General features: G+C 35.9%; 1 protein-coding gene across 1 annotated transcript in view; it reads right to left on the reverse strand.

Annotated features, from left to right (window-relative positions):
* ASCC3 (activating signal cointegrator 1 complex subunit 3) overlaps window positions 1-19,938 on the reverse strand; it is a 253,573-nt gene that overhangs the window by 1,082 nt on the left and 232,553 nt on the right. Inside the window, exons 38-40 of the mRNA XM_058835623.1 lie at window positions 8,336-8,487; window positions 7,674-7,824; window positions 1,663-1,869 (exon numbers count right to left, since the gene is read on the reverse strand). Of these exons, the coding sequence (XP_058691606.1) occupies window positions 1,663-1,869; window positions 7,674-7,824; window positions 8,336-8,487 (510 nt within the window). The remainder of the gene's footprint in view (window positions 1-1,662; window positions 1,870-7,673; window positions 7,825-8,335; window positions 8,488-19,938) is intronic.

Below are 19,938 nucleotides of genomic sequence, written 5' to 3' on the forward strand. Positions count from 1 at the left end.
TCACAGTCAACGGAGAAAAATCCAGAATACAAGATATTATTCCGCTTAATTTGTAAACTACTAAAACTTGAATATAAATATTATTCGCTTTCTGTAATTTTATCTAATATATTTCAAATACAGATGGGTTAATTGTAAACCTAGCTTTAGCTTTAAATAAAGCTAATTAGCTTTATTTAAATAAAGTTTATAAATTTTATTCAAGATTAATAAAGAGACAAAAACAGCACTAAAAGTGTTTATTTGAGTTTGATATAGCAAAAGGAAAGATTTTTTCAGTGGTTCTTTAATTCAGTGTCTTTACTCCTGGAAGCTGAAGACAGAATGATGCATACTCAATCAATATTCATTTCGCATTCTGTAGAGGGAAAGTTTTTACTGAACATTTATATGGAAGAAGAAACAACACCACAGCAATGAAGCTTTAGGAACAGTTTGATCCAATTGTTTTTTACAAAAGAGGGATCAAATTCTAGGACAGGTTTATAAAACAGTGATCAGTGCATGAAATGCTTCTGCTGCTTCCACTTCCATGGTTTTTGCTTAGGCAAAGTCTCTGCCAGTAACTGGCACAGCAAATAGAATGATGTATGGATAAGCTTTGGCCCTTTGTTCTTTCTGAAATAAGACTGTTTCCCCTTGCAACTATGGTGAATCTGCTGTAGTCAGGACAAAAAGTCTTTTGGGAAACAAGAATACTTTTCAAATATAATTCTTAACTGATGTAAGACAACATCAGGATTTTGAACAGAACACATATATCTCCACTAGTATCAAAACAAAATTGTCTTAAGAATCTCAGAAGTAACACCTAAAACTGTTCCACTTTTATCTTGACCTCTTTGCATCTTAACAAATATGCTGGTAATTAATTATAATTCTTGATTATTTGAAATGCTAGAGAAATTCATTAGCAAAATTATAACTATTGTGGTACATATACTGCTCATGGTATGTAAATGGTGGAAAAAGGCCTGGGTAAGTGAGTGAGAGCTCCATTGTCAGCAGTGCCTGACATGAAGGCATCTCCAGCTCTCCTCAGAGGTGACACACAGGTACAGCCAGGTACTGCTGCTGGGGCAGAGTAGTTAGAAAACGCTGCATCTCCTGGAGTTTTTGGCTTGGCACACCAAGATTTGCTGAGGGCCCAGTGAGCTGACCAGCCCCGGAGGCAATGGGATGTGCTTTAAATGGACAAAGGGTTGGGACTGAAATGTAGGCAGGTGAAATGTAGGGGGAAAGAATTGTATTTGGAAGTTGCTCTAGGAGCTGTTAAAAAAAGCATTGGATGTAAAATATAAGGAAAATATTCTCAGTAAAGGCCTGAGGATATGTTACAAATAGAAACATATTTATAGGTGTGAGTCTGGTATGCAGTTTGGAAGCACCTGGGAATGTAATTGGAAAGCTTATAAGTTAGTTTGATTTTGTTTTCATTGACTTGGTCTAGGATTTTACCTTAAGAGCCTGCTTACTATCCTGTTGTAACCTGTAAAAAACATTTTATTCACTATGAATACAGAAAAGGCTTTGAAAGTGTTTATAATTTACATAATACTTAAACCATAAGGAAACCTATTATACTGTACAAAGCATCATTGACAATGTAAATGGATTATTGGACACTTGTGCGCTTGGGAAGGAAATGACAAATAAGTCTACCTGGTACCCCATCTGGGTTCTCTGCAGGTTTATTTGGAGCACATACTCTTGATCAGCATGCAATTTGATCCATCTCTTGTCAGCTCGTGTGTCTGTTGTCAAAGAAGGAACAGGTACTTCGTTCTGTGGCTGAACTGCATCATCCCAACTGCCCTTAATGCTCAGAATGACATTTAGAATTGGCAAACGGCACAAGAAATTCCAAGCCTGTAGAAAAAACAGATCTCTACGGATTACAAAATAATCTATACAGTCATTGTCACTCTAACAATAACAATTCAATGTGCAGTCTACATATTTATTCTGTATTAAAAATATTTTATTGTGTATTAGAATATATGTAACTGTACAACTCTCAATCATAAGCATAAAATACTTTTCATTAACCTTTTATGCCACTTTCTGCCTAGCAAATAAAACAAATGTGAAACTCCTCAGGCACGTTACACGTGCCTTACTAAGATTACTGATGTCTGAACACAGGAAAAATTCCTTACTGCTCCCGATTAAAGTATTTTTTCCCTATAAGCCACTTAAAAACTAGTATAATTAAGTTTTAAATTAAACTTCCTTAGCATAATCCATAAAGAACAAGTCACTGCAGTGCTAATTAGCAATAAGCAAACCTCAGAGAGTTCAGAGGATCAGTTCAGATAATTAACCAAAAGTTCAGCTGCATATCCAAAGTTATCCCTATTTTTTTTTTTTTTGGCTTTCTTGCATCAATCTTCATGAACTCTCCTTCTTAGAGACTTCCTGAGGAATTTTAAGTCTCTGTAGTCTCTCTTGAACTGCAACAGGTCCTCAACTTTCTCACCCTTGTGCAGAGAACTGTTTTTAGAGGATATAATCTGTGTAGCTCAACATGACACTCTCTTAACCTTAAAAAGGCACCCTGAACATGCAGCCAGTTTCTTTCATTTTGGTCTCTATCAGACAAAGAAAAGTAGCTCTGAGAAACTGCAACAAAAATGGAAGGGAGCAATGTATGCTTTCTTTTAGTTAAAAAGAAAATCAGCATGTTCACACAATGAAATTTGTTAGGGAAAAGAAAGATGAGGATGGCACTGGAAGAGAAAAACAGAAGACCAAGAATCACCCTCTGCCCTGCCATCTCTTCCCTCCACCCCCAGAAAAGAACAAGAATCAGCATATGTGAAAAACTAGAGGGTGGGAAGGAGAAGAAGCAAAAAAGGATACTGGTCTTGGTAAGGAGCTGTTATATGCCAAAATGGGAACTTGTGGGAATGAAGAGGGTAGGCATAGTCACACGGGCAATAGCATGGAACAGAAATGTTTTATCTGGAAAAAGACTAAAGCATATTTTATTTTTCAGGTATGGGTTTGACTATGTAGTGTTTCAACAAAATGTACTTTCATTTAGATTGTGCTCGATGTGTCCGATTACTTTTTCTGTGCTGGACGGCCTAGAGGCCTGATGAAAGCTCAGTTTGCTTTTTGCAGACATCATTGCCACGAGTCATACTGGCAATAATAGAACATGGAGTCATACCGACAATAATAGCGTACGTCAATACATAATTACAGATACAGCAGCCAGGATAAGCAGACCTAAGGTCGCGCTGCCCTAGGAAAGGTGGTGCTGTCTCTCTCTCCAGGGTTCTTCCCACCAGCTCACTGTGCCCCTCTCCATCCCCTGTGTGTTGGCATTGCCATGCTGGGATTGTGCAGCTAGATGGATCAGCTTGCTAATCATTTTGGAGACAGCATGAACTTAGATCAGCTTAAAGCTGATTGTGGCAACATATTCTTTAATCCTGCGAATCTGAGTAAGCATGAGCCTTCAGTGCCATTGAAAGAAGTGGTCCAGCCTCCTCCCCTGCTGGCACAAGCATTCACGTAGCCACTTGGCTACAGGCCATTTTGACTGTCAGTGAGAGGGTTGATAGGATTTCTCCTCCTCCCCTCGTCCCCAGACGCTCATTCCCACCTCCTTGCCTGAGACAGACACAGCGTTTGTGCAGCTGTGCGGTGAGCTGGGTCAGCCAGGGGAGGTGAAAGCGGCACAGGGAGGGCAGGACTGCCCATTTTGGCTGCAGCACAGGCTTATTTGGATTAAAATGGCTGCATTACCAGAGCCCGGCTGAACTAAATGAGAAAACCGGTTTCAGCTACAAACTAATCTCTCTCTCTCTTGCCTCTTCTGTGTATTCATGAACGCCTGTGTCTGGTCAGTGCAGAAGGTGGGAAGGCCCGGCTGTGAGCGCTCAGGAACTGCAGTGTAAAAGCAGGGGACACGGATGAATTGCACTGACGTTTGTAAAGGTGTCTTAGCTAGGAAATGACAGGAAAATTGTAACAGAAACTAAACAGCTAGGACTTTAAGAAAAATACATCCTTTTTTGTCCCAACTCTGAAAGGAAATGGGGAAAAAAAGGCAGCTCTTTGAAGACGGTGAAAAAAATACCACCGACATTCTTTACTAAGCCTCGTTGCCAGGGTTTTGATACATTTAATACCCAAGACTATTAAACCCACCTCCAGCAGATCACACTGGTTGACAAGTCGAGTAGTAACATGGCCACTGGCAAATGATTTTACATGGAATGTAAAGGTTTTTAAGAAGAAATTTCGGGTAAGAACTCCAGACCCACTGTGTGAGAGTCTCTGTGCATCTAAGCAGGATGTTTCTGCTGACATCAGGAGAGGCACCCTGATATAAACCAACCTGGCGATCACCTCTTTGGTTGTACTGTAGATATCATTTACCTTGAAAGCCTTGTCTCAAAGGACAAGACCTGTTACAATTATGTTAGAACAAAGTTTAATTTCAGCAGAGATCGTAATTTATTAACTCCTTTAGTAGCATTACCTGTTACCTTCACCATAGTCTGGTGAAGATTATGATTTGGGCTGGTTTATACCACACAACCCCAACATCATCTATTTGTCAAAAGCTGTCATGTCCTCATGCAGCTTTCTTAGTATAAACAAACCAAAGTAACTATGAGTAGCTTTCTAATTAGATAAGAAGTAGATTTAATATGTCATCCTATGATGGCTATTAACAGTTGTATTTGATGATCTTAAAAGGTCTTTTCCAACCTAAAGGATTCTATGATTCCTTGATTTATTTAAGTCTTGTGTATTTGAAAATTAAAGGCAAAGTTAGTACTGCTTGATCAGTGATACAGTATGCACAGCAGACTGCTTTTTAATCATCCATGCGGTGTGGGGAAAATGAAGAAATGCTTTTCTCACTAAGGAAAAAACTCAAGTAGTAGAAGGTGAAAATGAAAAAGAAGATTATAGGAACACAGATAGTTCCAGAGTAAAAGTAGATAATAGCACAGTAGAATAATATATATAAGTATATATATTAAATATAGTATATTTAATAACATAATAATAATAAATAATATTTATTTTCAATCTTGAAGTTTCTTTTTTCTCTTTCAAAAATATCAACTCAATATTTTAAAAGGTGCTTAAAGCCTAAGTGACTTAGAAACTGAAAGATTTGTTAAAGAAATATGATTCACAATGAATCACTGAAACATAGAGCTTTGACCAAAGAGTGGGGTTAATGTAAATAGTTTGAATTTAGGCTGTCAGATTTTAAAGCTCCCCTGACTTTCAGTAAGCTTTTGAATTATAATACTAAATTCTGCAAAATTAAAGTCAGGCTCCCATGTCACTTAGTTATTTTTTGACAATTTTACTGTTTTTTTTTACCATCTAGGAAGACAAGCACATACCACTGCATTTTAAATATGTCAACGTATCTAATATATACATGCACATATACACTATACAAACACATTTATCTACCAAGCCCATAGATCCAAATTATAATCAAATGAAAAGTTCTTCACAAACCTTTGGGAACATCATTAGTATTTTTGCCAATAATCTGTCTCCCTAGGACCTAGCCTAATATTCCAAATCCATGAGCAGCTTCAAGAGCTGCTATTTAAAAATTAATTACCAATCTGCTTAAAAGGCATTTTCTTCTTTCCAAATGTGAAATTTCTTCCTTTTCCCATCTGGCTGAAATTTATGTAAAGCTTAAGGTGTTTTTACCAGTTTCTTGCTAGTAATCTTTAGCTTTAAGATATGGGTTCAATATACTTTGAGTTAGAAGGAAAAGGTTTTTTAGGAGAAGAAGAACAAGAATGGTTTTGGCAATTTAGTGGCATATTTACCACTTTATTTGACTCTGTTCATGTCTGGTGCCAGAAGGCTAAGCTTAAACTCTGTAGTCTGATATTCTTTTTTCATAGAAAAAATAGAATACGGATGCTGAAGAATTTTTCTCTTGGTTGACCTCTGTCTGTGTGAGCACTGAAAGACTTTACATATGAAGACACTCAACAGGCAGTTTCAATATGAATTTTAATTCTGTGTAAGGTATTACAATAGTTTTTATTTTTTTTTTCTAGTAAAAAAATCCTGCAAAGAGTATAATATATTGGTATAAATCTTTCACATTTATAATGCCCTGCATAACACAGTCATGGCTTTGCTACACCCAATACAGCCATTCCCAGCTCAAGGAAATGAAACTTTCTCCTCACATGATGGCAAGACATTATGTTTTTCCCTCTTATATGCATCTGTATTTACAAACATAGATAGATAGAGGCATAGACTCGTTCACAGTGTGAACATACACACCATATACACACAAGCTATTTTTGAAGAAACTGCTAAGACATTTCAATACCAGCCAAACATATTTATCTGAGGATTAATCTTCATCTATTGAATCAGACGAGAACACTGCCATGCATACAATTATTTAATTAGCAGCCAAATCCTCTGCCAGTCAGCAGCCGTTCCAGGCATACTGATGGGGCAGTAGATGCAAATCTCACAGTAGTACTGCTTTTTCTCATTACTACTGCAATTAGCACTTAAATTGATGCTTTAAACATACTAATTTCTGGAATAATTCAGGATTTGTATGTTACCTGGGATCGCCTCACTGCAGAGACGACACCAGATTGCTACGCAAATTGAAGCACTTTTGAGCCAAATAACCATCATCATATCAGACAGAGCCAATTTGCATTTGCTTTTAAAGATAACAGAATGGCAATTTATGCAAATAAATTAAGTAAGTTTACTTCTGAGTTCTCCCTGAACTAATTATAATAATGTTCTAATTTTTTATCACATCTAAAAGTTGGACTGAAATCAATGTGTATTATGTTAGAAATCTGTTGTTAAAGGAAGCCTTTTTTGATGTCAATACATTTTCTTAATTCAAAATTTTGATGTTAATTTGGTTACAAATGCAGATGTCTGTTATAGACATTTAAGTACTTCTTGTTTGTGTATCAGTAAAAGGTTTAACTGAAGCTGAACAGTCAAACTGCCCTTTTAAACATTCAAATAAAAAAACATTTGAAGTATAGCTTTTGAAGTTTTCATTTTTCCTACATGTATTTGAAATCAATAAGCTTAGAATGTGATGAATGCTATGGAATATAGCTATCCTTTCCTGCAAATGCCTTGAAAATCAAACTGAAAACAAGACTAACAGCTCAACATTTTGGAATGGTATTTTTTTCCCTCCCCTGTGAAGTATGAAATTTTCATCTCCTTTTTCTGTTTCAAACAGAAAATGAGTGCTGGATCTTTTACTATGAGTATTCTCAGAAAAAACGGTGTTTGACAGACCACTTCAGAAACCAGCTATGATGACATTTGCAATGCATGTATTCCTAGTGCAGAGCTATGAAAAGGTGGATAACACTCAGCAGATTGAATGACCTAGAGAAGCATCTTTAGAGCAGAGAGATGTGGTAATATCAGCCATAAACCAGAGTCTGTTACTGCTTAGCAGGGAATAAGTGAGAATAATATTAAGAAAACAGGCAGAGAAGAACCTTTTTAAGGCAAGCAGTACCCTGAAATTAGAGCAATGAATGTGTTCCACTCTATACAGGACATCACATGGTATTTACTGAAGGAGGGAGAGTATTTCTTTGCCCAACTACTCTTCCTTTCCAGTCACAATGATGGTCACAAATAGAAAGTGTTACCTGTGAAATGTGTGCTGCTTGCAACTCACTGTCCACAATGGAAGCAAAAACATTCTCTTTTCCTTCACAGGCAGCCATTAATTCGGGAAGACACTCGATAGGTCCTTGGTAACCTCCATGCACACTCTTCCTTTGGCCTTGGCTCCACTTCCTGATACAGACAGCAAAACATATGTCCAGGAAGGGAAAGCAAACATTTTTACTCAGTTGTTTTGGTGGTAAAAATCAATATTGCGTTCTGTTTTTAAAGGGTGATTATTTATTTTTGGTTAGCATTAATTACTGCATCATCTAAGCATCTATAGAGCTTTGCATTATCTATGATGTTAAGATGGATACTAATGTAGTTTTGTGATGGATTGAAATAAAGAGATTATTAACATACAGCGTTAGATTTGTTAGTACTTGGAACCCTTCCAGTGGTCTCTTGTTAATTTGTCTGGAATCACGGTTCTCAAAATAATCTGTGGGGGTTAATTAATCAATGAATATTGAAAACAGAAACAGAAAATCCATTTGGGAAAGCATCACTGTGAAAGGCAGAGTTCTACTTCTGATTCGTTAATGAACATTCTTGGGCACAACAATGCCATTCAAACACAATCAGCAGCTGGAAGTGGAAGGAAATTGGAAATCTGCTAATGCTTAAAAGAATTACATACTGAAAAAGGTAAAGATGCTGGAGCTCAATATTTGGCAAAGTAAGCAGGGATGAGTCATGTATCCATCTACCCTGAACCACCATCTGTACCAGGTTGGTTATGTTCAGAGCAGTCACCAGCCAGCCATGATATGCTGCAACATCCAGCATTGCCTAAGCAAAAGAGACATATAATAAAAAAACAAAACTGGAACACAAATATAATTGCATACCTGGTTCATACAACATGTGATTAATGTTTAACATGCAGAGATTTCTAGGCCTCAGCATAGGAATTCAACCTCTATTGATGGTAGTTAGGCACCTTTGGAATTAACCTTGAAAACAGATGAATTAAATCCTCTATCATTGTTATCATTTCTTACTCTTGAAAACGTAGTTTACACAATGGTTTTGGGGGTGAGAACTGAAGGTAGAATCTTTTCCTTACAAATAACTCCTCTTTGACATAACCCAACTCAGAATGAAGGAAAAAAATCTCAACATTTACTGTAAAAGAAAAAGTTACAATTAAAGGCAATATTTATTTATATTTTGATATGAGAGCTTTCTCAGAATTACATAATTATTCAAAAATCCTTGAACTATTTAAGAACACCACCAATATATTTACATTTGTCAAAAAATTAATTTTAATGTCATTTACCAGTAGCAATTATTATTTCCATTTGAACTAAGTACTTAGAAAACCCCTGGAACTGGACTAGATTAAAGCACTAAAATTTAGCTTTATAGCATATTTGAAGTTTTGTTCAACACTGACACATAAGTTGAAGTCTTGAAGAAAGCTTACAAAATAGCTTATATTTTACCTATGGTGAGTAAAAGCGATCAGAAACAAAATGGATTTCACCCTTTGCATTGTAAACAGTTGACTGTCTTGAGAATGAGGGATATTTGGCTGTCTTTCCTCTGGCATCTCTATCCTGATCTTGAAAAGCTTTCCCAAAGTACACAGAAAACACAAGCAAACAAAAACCCCCTATCCAGCTATACATCAGATTTCAAAGTGTTAAAAAACATCCTGCCTTCCATGTCTCATGAGTTTCTGTTCCATTTCTGCTTCCCATGTTTTGACAGTACAAATAAGAGGTATACTGTTAGTACCATTAGCATAAAGATCTAAAGCTAATTCAGTATGGATTTTGCAGTGCAAATGGCCCTATGGACATGAAAAGAATGGTTCTGCTTGCTTTTTTTCTTGACTGGCCTTATGCTTTGTTTGGTTAGTCTAAAAGTGAATTTAAGAGTTTTTCCAAGGGAAAAAGGACCATACATGAATTTTTGGTTTCAAAAATGTTTTTTAACAGTAAATGCATCTATATTTGGATATACAGTCCTGTCTGTAGAACATTGAAAGAATTATTATGATTTATGGAAGCATTTTATCTAGTGAAAAAAATGATACTATAATATATTAGTTGCCTTGCTTATTTTGGTCTTCATCATTATGATCACAATAAAGTGTGAGTCCTCATATTAAAACACTCTAATTCATACTGGAGTAGAAAGTCATATATTTAACAGTCGTTTGCCATGGAGTGAATTTAATGTCTGATTAAAATACTAGAAAATAGTTGTTTTTTTAAGAAAGCAAGGGATATTGATATATTGAATCTAGTGCATTGAATGGTTTCAACACCTTTTTAATAGCCATCTTGGTGTTCGGAGGGTTGTAGTTTGATTTTAGGACTAGGTTTCAGATGTTTCCATGGGTTTTTCTTGTAAACACAAATGATATTGTTTGATACTTACTTAGGCAGCAGATACCTCCACCATTTTAACTTATTTTCCAGCCACTAGTGTAATGAGGAGAAGCTGTCTAAGTCTTTACATTTAATCAAATGTTTTACAGACAAACAAAAGGCAGCATTTACTTAAGGCAAACTAAACAGTGAAATCTTCTTTAAACAAAGGAGTTGTTTACACACGCAGAGCTATTTCAATTAAATTACACTGATTCTGGAGAAATACTGACTTTAAAGACACAAGTTAGTTTCACTCCTGGCTGAGTCACACAGTTTATTTTAGCAGTTTACAATGCAATTTCAACAGGTTTTTTTTCCAGATCGGGGTGATAAGATCAGTGACACTTAGAAAAATATTTGAAGTGTTACCCTGTATTACACAAATGTTGTCTCATTTCTCATGAATTGCAGATAAGGGGTCTTTCAGCTAATAAAGATCCAGATTTAATATTTAATTTTCTGGAGGAAGAGTCATAGCACCCTGAAACTCTCTAATATTTCTAGTGACCCTAGAACCAGTATCTCACAACACAACCTTTCTGGTTTCCATTTTCTGTCTTTTCACTTGGCTTGCCAAAGTGATTCCATGTAGGATTGTTTTCACCAAATATAAAATAAAATTATGTTAGAAGTCACATTTGAAAGGAGCGGCTTTGTGGCCTGCAGATTTATATGTTGGTTCACATGACATTTGCTCACATAAGGAGGGAATTGTTCTCAGCATCACACTGGAGTCAGTCTATGAAACTTACAAGGTGAGTTGCTCTTTACCTGATTTCACATTTTAAAGTATATGGAAGGCTATCCATACAGTAGAGTCCGTGTTTCTGAACGGTGTGTGTTGCTGAGACAGTCTGCTGTCTGCCTCCCATTCTCCACTGCCTGATTCTTGTTTTTTTCTGCTATTCTGACAGCCTGAAACATCATGTTCCCCAGTGGCGATATTGATGTACACATGTGAAGAGTAATGGGAGCACAAATATCGTGTATTTTCCATGAGCAACAAGAAGAATACGGTAAGTTGTATTTTTAGTCAGCATGAAGCAGTGGTATTTCATAGAATGCTTCTGAAGATGCACACATAACACTGTTGCATTTTTTCTTTCTTTTTTTTTTTATCTATCCCTCTCCCCTCTTTAAACAGAGGTTTGAAAAGGGGAAAAGAAGAGTGAAGATGTAAGAAAAAGATAAATCTAAAACAAGCTATACTTTGAAATTAACTGGAGGATCCTTTCACATCGAAAATCTCCTAGAAATTGATAGAGGCCTACAGATAGATATCCCGTAGGGAGTAAGGAAAGCCTGTGTGTGTGAGACTCTGTGTTCCACATTGTTATAATGAATCCACATGGCAAATCCTCTTTTCCTCCTTATTTTCTGCTTCTTCACCCATAGAATTTATTCACAGCATCTCTATCTGGATGTGAAATCCAAGACAGTGACATTGTGAAAAAGTCAGAACAATGGTAAAGTTGGCTTGATTCATCTGCTGCCCTGGAAACCTCCACACATTTAGTTTTCCTCTAAATGTAAAATACAGAGATGCTTGATACTTAAATGGTTACTGAAATTCCTATAAATACTCAAGGTAACAAATTGAGTCATTCAGCTATCTCCAAATGTAAATATAAGCAACTAAACAAAGACTATAATATAAACCACAAAAATTAAAGTATTTAATATTTAACTTATCTGATGAATAACGTATTTTGTCTCTTTAGTTTATCTAGTTGCTACCCGTTTTGTTTGTTGCTATTTTTAAGTCAAAACCAGTATAATTTTATAGAAACTGGTGGCTTTATAAACTCTTATTTTGCAAAGTAGTAAATAAATTCTGACTATCTTACAGCTAGTAAGATTGGAACAGATTAAGAGTTCTAAATAAATTATGCTAAGTTGGGAAATGGCACAATTTGGTTACCTGCCTTTCTAGCCTAAGAATTTAAAACAACACAGGATAATTTTATCACAAAGAAAAACTTAAAAGAAGAGGACAGTGAGTGCATGTCGTGGTTTTAAGCTAGTAACAAAAACTTACTTATTCTAGTAGTTTGTTAATAAACTGTCTTTATTCCTTTTAAGTTTTAAGCCTGTTTTGCTCTTATTTTAATCCATATCTCTAGCAAAAAATAAGTAAGTTTTTGTTACTAGCTTAAAACCACGACAGTGCAAAAAGTGAAACAGGAAACAGTAAAGATGCTTTAACTACAGAAAAAAAATACATATATTTTTTGGTAAACCAACAAATTAAATAATAAAAAACCAAACCAAAACAATTCTCTAAGCCCACCACTTTTTAACCTAAAATAGAATAAATGGGGTAAATAGATGGAGTCAAGGGAATTATTGGTTGTTATAACAGAAAATATGTTTACCATCCTCTTATTTGGGACTCCTGTGCATAGGAGAATAAAAGCAGATGCCTATACTGAAATGGGTTTATCATGAAAGATTCAAGCAATAGCTCTTAAGCCTTCCAAATGTCATATTTGGACAGTTACAAAGTAATAATAGCAATTAGTAAAATTTACATTTTGTCTGTCACTATCAAAAATAGATTAGCTTCTGCCACCATGCACAAAAATGCCAATGATCAACAACTCACTGATGCAGATGTTGTCAAGTATGGCAAAAACTTTCATGCTGATGGTATTTGGAATGAGTGTCAAAATGTTTGGATCAAAATCTTGCTATTGCTATCATCATTCCAGGAGTGTATTAAGATGAAACCCTCATCATCTATGATCAAGTTTTTATCTTATTTTCAGGAGCAGCAGTTGCTTATCCTTAGGTACGGAATGACTTAAACTGATCAAACTGTACCTTTCTCATCTAACATGAAGATGAAATTTAACAGTCTGTCTCTTTCTAGTCAAGGTTATTACTGATTCTTGGAATTTAAATAATGGTTTATAATTCCCTAATTTGAGGGGAAACAAAGATGGAGGCAGGATGTGGAAGATGTGTGTGACACACTCACTGATAGCAAAACACTGCTCTTCTCTGGTGTTATTAAGCACTCTCTATATGTGCTCAAAATAAACTGGGTTATTAAATTGTTCCATAATGAACACAACCCCCCACTCACCCCCGCTCATTTAGGAGATTTTTTTCAGTCTACCAAATTATCCTGATTGCTAAATTCTTTATTCTAGAATAAATTCTAATGAAATAAATTACTGAATTCTTTATTCTTCTTTTTACAAAGTTTTTATAAACACTGTTTTTGGTATTACTTTCACATCCTTCATTTGAAAGTCAGATACTCTGGATCACTCTTGTACAACTGGTTAGGTGGCAGGGGACCAGACTAAAACTAGCAGAATTTCTGATCTATCCAAATGACTCAAATAGCTTTTTCCTTTAAGATAAGCTATTGAAGTGTTAAAATTGATACAGCTTGCATCTCATTAACAGAGACTGCATACTGCTTAGAATAATTTCTTCTCCTTTTTCAAGTCACCTGTCATATAACTCTGAATATAGCATTTTGACTCAAATCCTGTAAACATAAATGTTACTATTTTGTGGATAAATTATATTTAAGGGAAGTGCCAATGAAGCTATAATGTTAACTGCTCTGGATACAGAGGCAAGCTAAAGAAATGTAAGAGGTGCCATTCCAGTTGAGAATTACACCTGTGACCACTCAGCTAGAAGTTGAGTGCCTACAGTGATGCCATTGGTGGCAATAACTTCATGGATGGCAGCTGAAACTTCAGGTTTACTCAGTATGAGTTACATGGCTCAATTTTATCTATTCTTAAAAGATTAATCTTATTTTCTGTATCAGCGCTTCACAGAATATGACACTTTTTTATTGTTTTTATTCATGAATTTGAAGTTTAGTCTAGGATTAAATTTCAGTTACATGTACGAGTTTAAATCCATAGATCCATTAAAATCATTAGAATTGTGCCTAATTACAGCTGTTTAACACTATAGAATTCATGTGGCAAATATAGATAATAGACAAAAGGGTATGCATTTAACCTATTTTCCTAAAAACTATGAATCAAGAATAATGATAGTTTCTTCATGCTTCAATTGCAGGAAGCCTTCCAACACATAAGATTATATTATGATCCACGTGTGATTTGATAGTTTGCTAATACAAGTAAAATATTTTTTCAGATGTTAAAGCTTGTTTAAGTTTCATGTCTTTATATAAATCATGACTATGATGTTTCAATTACATATCTCAGAAACTGAAACTGACTTGAAAAGTTGGAATTTATTTGAATAAGCATTACAGACAGTTTAAAGTCACTACCTTTGGTATGTTCTATATCAGTAAAACAGGTATCTACAGAACCTTTGAGGTTCAGAGGTCTAGTCAAAAACTACTCTTTAAAAATGTTTTAATCTGGGGAGGGAGAGGAGTTCTTTCAGATCAGTTAAATCACCCTTGCACAGCTGCGTAGTTTTAGCCTACAGAACACCCCCCCCTTGTACTTCATCGGAGATATAGTGAGTACATTGTAATTAATCCTATTCAGGAGGCACTCCTTTTATACTGCCCTCTGTATCCTACTTCACTTTTTTTACAAGCATATTCAGTCCTCTCTTCCATATGCTCTGCTACCCCCTATGAGAGACTAATTCTTCATTCTCTCATCATCATAAAGGTCTCACTGATGTATGCAAATTACAACCTTCCTAGCTACTTCATAAGATTCCTATCCCTGTATTCGCCCTTTAGCCTCCATAGTAACATTATTAGTATTTTCAGAACCAGGGGAAGGACCATAATGGAATAAACCATTTACTGTCTACATTTAGTGGAGTGCAACCCTTGGATTCTTACAGATTTCTTTTAATAGCATTACAGAAATAAATGCAACTATGGAGTGTGATACCATCAATGTAAACTTGGTGGGGCATAACCCAGCATTCTGAACCCATTGAGTCCCAATAGCCAATTTATTTTCAAATTACTAATTAATAAATTGTTATTTTCTACTATACCAGTGAATTGTGAAAAGAACAAAATGTTTTTGGTAAGCATCTCTTTGCTATAAATCCCAATTTCCTGACATAAACAATGTCTTAAAGCCAGGGTTTGTTTCAAATATTAGAGAAGTCTACCAAAACCATGAAAGAAACACAGCATCCTTCTCATGATAAATCTGTCCTCTTTACAGTTTAGAGTCAGTTTCAAATTAGGAATGTAATATTTTGACAATAATCAAAAATTTTTGAGTACATGCACAAGAATCCTTTTCAACAGCAACAGTTATTCCCAGTAACTTTCTCCTGAACTTTTAGCCCCTTAAGGTTAGCATTCAGGAAGCTCAGCTGCTGTCTAACAAACTTAATTAATCAAAAAGTCATTTCCGAGCTGTAACTATGAGTAAAAGTGCTTCAAGTGTGCTAGCAAGCCTACAAGTTAATCAAAATGCTAATGCAGTACAAATTAAAGTTGTGATTAACATTTCACAGTAGCTGCTTAAGTGAATTGATCACACAAATGGGTTAAGCATTACTCATTTCCTTCAGCCCCAACTGGGAAAAGGTTTGTCATGGGTGGGGGAGGGATTATGCACAAGAAGCACCAAATCATCATTAAACTGTCACCAAGATGCTTCCATACACCAGATCATCCACAGCAAGCAAAACTCCCAACACCACAAAGGTAACCCTCCCTTCTCCCACACACATACCTACACAACACAAGCAGGAAGCATTTCCAGCCCAACGTGTCCAGGTACTTTCCCTACAAAGTGACCTATTGATGTTTAATAAGTGAGCACTGCCACACAGTATAAGAACTACAAGATTTTTTGATGATTCTATTATTTTCAGACTCCTAATGTGGAATAATAGCCATACAGTCATGAAAGCAGCCAGTATTTAAGTAAAATTGCAAACATTGTGCTATCACTGGAATATTACTGCATACACAAAGAATACATGTAGCAGCTCAAGAGATGTAGCCTCTGCTCTTCACTTGTTTCTGAGTAATCCTCTGCATTCTCAAGTTAATTTGATTCTCTTCCCTTCGTTCAGTAAAGCTGCCCATTTATTTATAGTTTCCAATGCAACCATTACACAAAAGCTCTTTCCCTGGACACTTGTGGACAAATCTTACTTCCACAACTGTAAAATAGGCCTTTCCTGTAACTCCCATGACCTGCCAGCAAGCAGTTGGCACACCTGCACTACCAACAAGCAATACATGAGCTCAAACCACGCTTAAAACCTTTAAAAACTTCTCCACTTCCTCATTAGCAGAAAAATGAAAGATCCAAGGGACATGGCTCTCCAAATCAACAGTTTTAGTGGCTGTTATGAACTGAGGAGGTTTGGGGAGGATGAGAAGTGCAGAGATGAAAGACATTCTCTTTCTTTGAGTCCCAAAATGGCAACATGGGCTCCTTTCCCTTTCCATGGCCAGAAGTACTTTTGTGTACTACTGCTCCTTCTGAGGAGCCACCACCAGCACAGTCTGTATATACAGTAAGTACATACTGTACATACAGCAAGTATTTAGTACATAAGCCAGCTCTTAGCTGAATTGGGCAGCATATTTGTGCAATATTTGACAACTTTGACACAAAGATGATTCTCATAGCAGCTATAGCAAAAGTTGCAGTTTAAATGACCAGACATGACTTCAACTGTTTTAGAATGGCTAAAGCAGTATTATAAACATCACCATCTAGCTATGGAAACACACTGCTTAACTCAAAGAGTATTTTTCTTTCCTGTCAAAATTAGATTCTCCAGAGGAGTAACATGATGGGGAAAGACAGAGCACCAGTGATAGCACTACAAGGTCCTTGTTGCAGGGATAGGCATGTTTCCCATGCAGAGTAGTCCTTCTTCTGCAGTTTGGAATCTGTTTTCATGTCCATCCTCTCTCAATGCCCAGCTACCCTACTGAGATGTGTTTAACATATCCATAGGTAAACACTTCTCAAAGGTTAGGGCTGAGCTCCATGGCAGTTCTACTCCTGGCAATTTTAAAATATTTTATCAACGATTATACTAGAAGTGGAGGCTTGTGGCCAATTCCAATGCAAAGCCAGCAACTGTCACATTATTTCTGAGAAGAGACTGCCCTGCTGAATCTGACAGTGATGGTGTTACTGCCTCAATTATCCATTTCAATTAATGCAAATATAGGCAATAGTCTTAGAACAGCAGAATAAGAACTGATCGCTGAATACACAGTCACAAAATATAAGGCTTGACAAAGGAAGCAAAAAAAGGAGATTAGATTTAGTTTCACATATTCTTAAATAAGATAGGAAAAAAAGGTGGAGTATTGTCTTTACAATAATAATTCTATTTTATAAAAATGTTAGAAAAACAATTTGATTAGAGTTTTTATTATTTAATGTTCATTCTCCTGAAAGAAATGTAGAAATGTTTGATTTTGAGAAGCTACTGGAGTGTTCAGCACCATCTTAATGACACCACTAGCTTTTCTCAGTAAAAATAGGAGAGTGCTAGGCTTAAAGAGAATATATTGTCTACTGTATTTGTACTAGAGGTATGTGAGGCAAATAAAAATTGAGTGAGTTGGCCAAGGCCACACAGGAAGTTGTGGCAGTTTTTTTGAGCCATGGGAACCTTCTGTGCTTTATCTATGAGAGCCTGACCCTGATAACAAAGATTTTAACTCGAGGTTTTCAGTGTAGAGCAGGGGCGTTCCTTCAGCCTAGTCAATGCCTCAGTGGCCATTCATTACAGAGATAGGAGTGGGAGCAGGTAGGCATCCACATTCCAAAAGGTTATATACAGCTATTCCCCATATTTCTGCAGTAAAAGGAAAAGATTCTGCTTTTCATCCTGGCTATATAAATACTAAATTTTATCTTGCTATTATAAATTCCACCTGTATCTAACAAATGCTAACCACAGGAAAACTGTAACAGAATATATTTCTTCCTTTTTTTTTTTTATGATAAAATTTACATTCCCCTATTAAGCCAGCACCATAACTACTCAAATTCTGTTAAACGCTATTGATTTAAATATTTCATCATAAGTATAAACAAGAGAATTCTATCGTAGAGCTAAAACTCTTAAGACATCCAAGGAAAAATTGAGTTGTTGGATAATTTTTTTGTTAAAGGATAGTGGAGTCTTACCTGGAAAAAAGCTACGTTTACCTATGTAATGCTGTTAATATGGTTTTCTACTGGACCAGTAACAATACTTAGCCTGAAGTCACTAGCAATGAAAAAGCCCAGAAGGCATTGGAGGAATGGAAGGAAGAATGAAACATGTAGGATAGGAAAGGAGGCATGGGACGGAAGGCTGATTCAGGTGAAAGACTCCACAGAAGATTGTAGAAGTTTAATAGTCTGTGATGAAAAGAGGCTTGCTTACATATCATGGCTAGAGATGGCAAATCTGCACTGCAGGGGAACTGGGATAAAGGCCTGCTGTATAACCACCTATGAAAGTTCTTTGAAAGATCTTTCTTTCTTGTAACAGAAAAGCAATGCTGATATGAAAAGTCTGCTATTCATGTACCCACCAGCAAAAATAACAGTTATGTTCAGGTCACAGTTTGAAGGTTAGCTATACAACCTCAACACTAAAATTATTTGTAAGCAAATAAACAAAAATTCAACATAACTCAAAAAACAATTCCTGCCTCATTGCTGTATTTAATGTTTGATGATGCTCGAGCGTGTGTTCACACACACAGAGAACAACACCCACTGAATCTGTTCATCAATGGATCCTTCCATGCTTCAGTTCCTTTTCTCATAACTAACATCTTTTTTTCTACCTCTGCTGACCCAGAGTTCATCAGCAGGTCAGTGCTAAGGAAAAAGGTAACAACCACTATTGAAAGTGTAACCCTGTCTATTGCTTAGATTCTGGGAACTTTAACCTCTCTTTGGAAAGCGTGACTAATAAGATGGAACCAATAATCTCCTGAGAGATGTGAACCATGTGCCAACTTTAAAATACAAAAGTGCTTGCATGTTTTTTCTTTTTTTTTTCCTTTTTTTTTTCTTTTTTTAAGAAATTTTTCTTTTTATAAAAGATTACTGTATATATAACATTATGTAGTAGTTAACTGAAGGTTGCAGTGCCAAGGTAGAGTATGGAATGGCATTTTTCTGAACTCTGCTTCAGTTTAAAGGAACTGTTGAATATTTTGGAAATTTTTTTTTTCCTAAGTGATTATTGTTTCTGAAATACATATGATGCAGTAGCAGGATTAAGAAAACACGTTTCTTAGCAAAACAGAACAAAATAATTACTGAAAATAGTATTGAATTTAAATTTTCCCCAAATAAGTAATTAACTTCATAATGCTTACTCTACACGCATCAAAATGAACTTTAGGTATGTGATTTCTTTGAAACAAAGGTGAATGTTCTCACCTGGGCAAGTGATGCTTTTTTCTGTTAATAACTGAATATATGGAATAGCTGTTTCTGCATTTTCAGCACCATGATTTTATTGATTTGAAATATTTGAAACAGACTAACATCCAAGCACTGCTGGTTGCCAAGATTAGGACTGTGTAGCAGTAAAATCTGTGGTGTTATTTGCTTCTTACATTCCCTATTTTCAGTTTTGCTTCAGTTTTGATATTAGTATTTTAAGCTTCTTTTTATTAGTGTAAGGTTGAGCCTTATCCAAATTGAGGGACTGAATTGCACACAGTATTTTCCTCTGTCTAGAGCACTGATTAATAGTTTCTCATAGAACAGGCTTGACACAATGATGTTTGCAGTTACCATATTGCCAACAGGCTTCAAACAAGAGCAAAGCTTCTGTCTGAAAGTTGACAAACAGATCACTGAGGACATTAACATTTGAGCAAACAAAAACTGTAGGAAGAAAGAAATAGTGGTTCTATTTTACAGATATTGAACTCAGA

This window comes from Poecile atricapillus, chromosome 3, assembly GCF_030490865.1.
Source record: "Poecile atricapillus isolate bPoeAtr1 chromosome 3, bPoeAtr1.hap1, whole genome shotgun sequence".
In the NCBI taxonomy this organism is placed as follows: Eukaryota; Metazoa; Chordata; class Aves; order Passeriformes; family Paridae; genus Poecile; species Poecile atricapillus.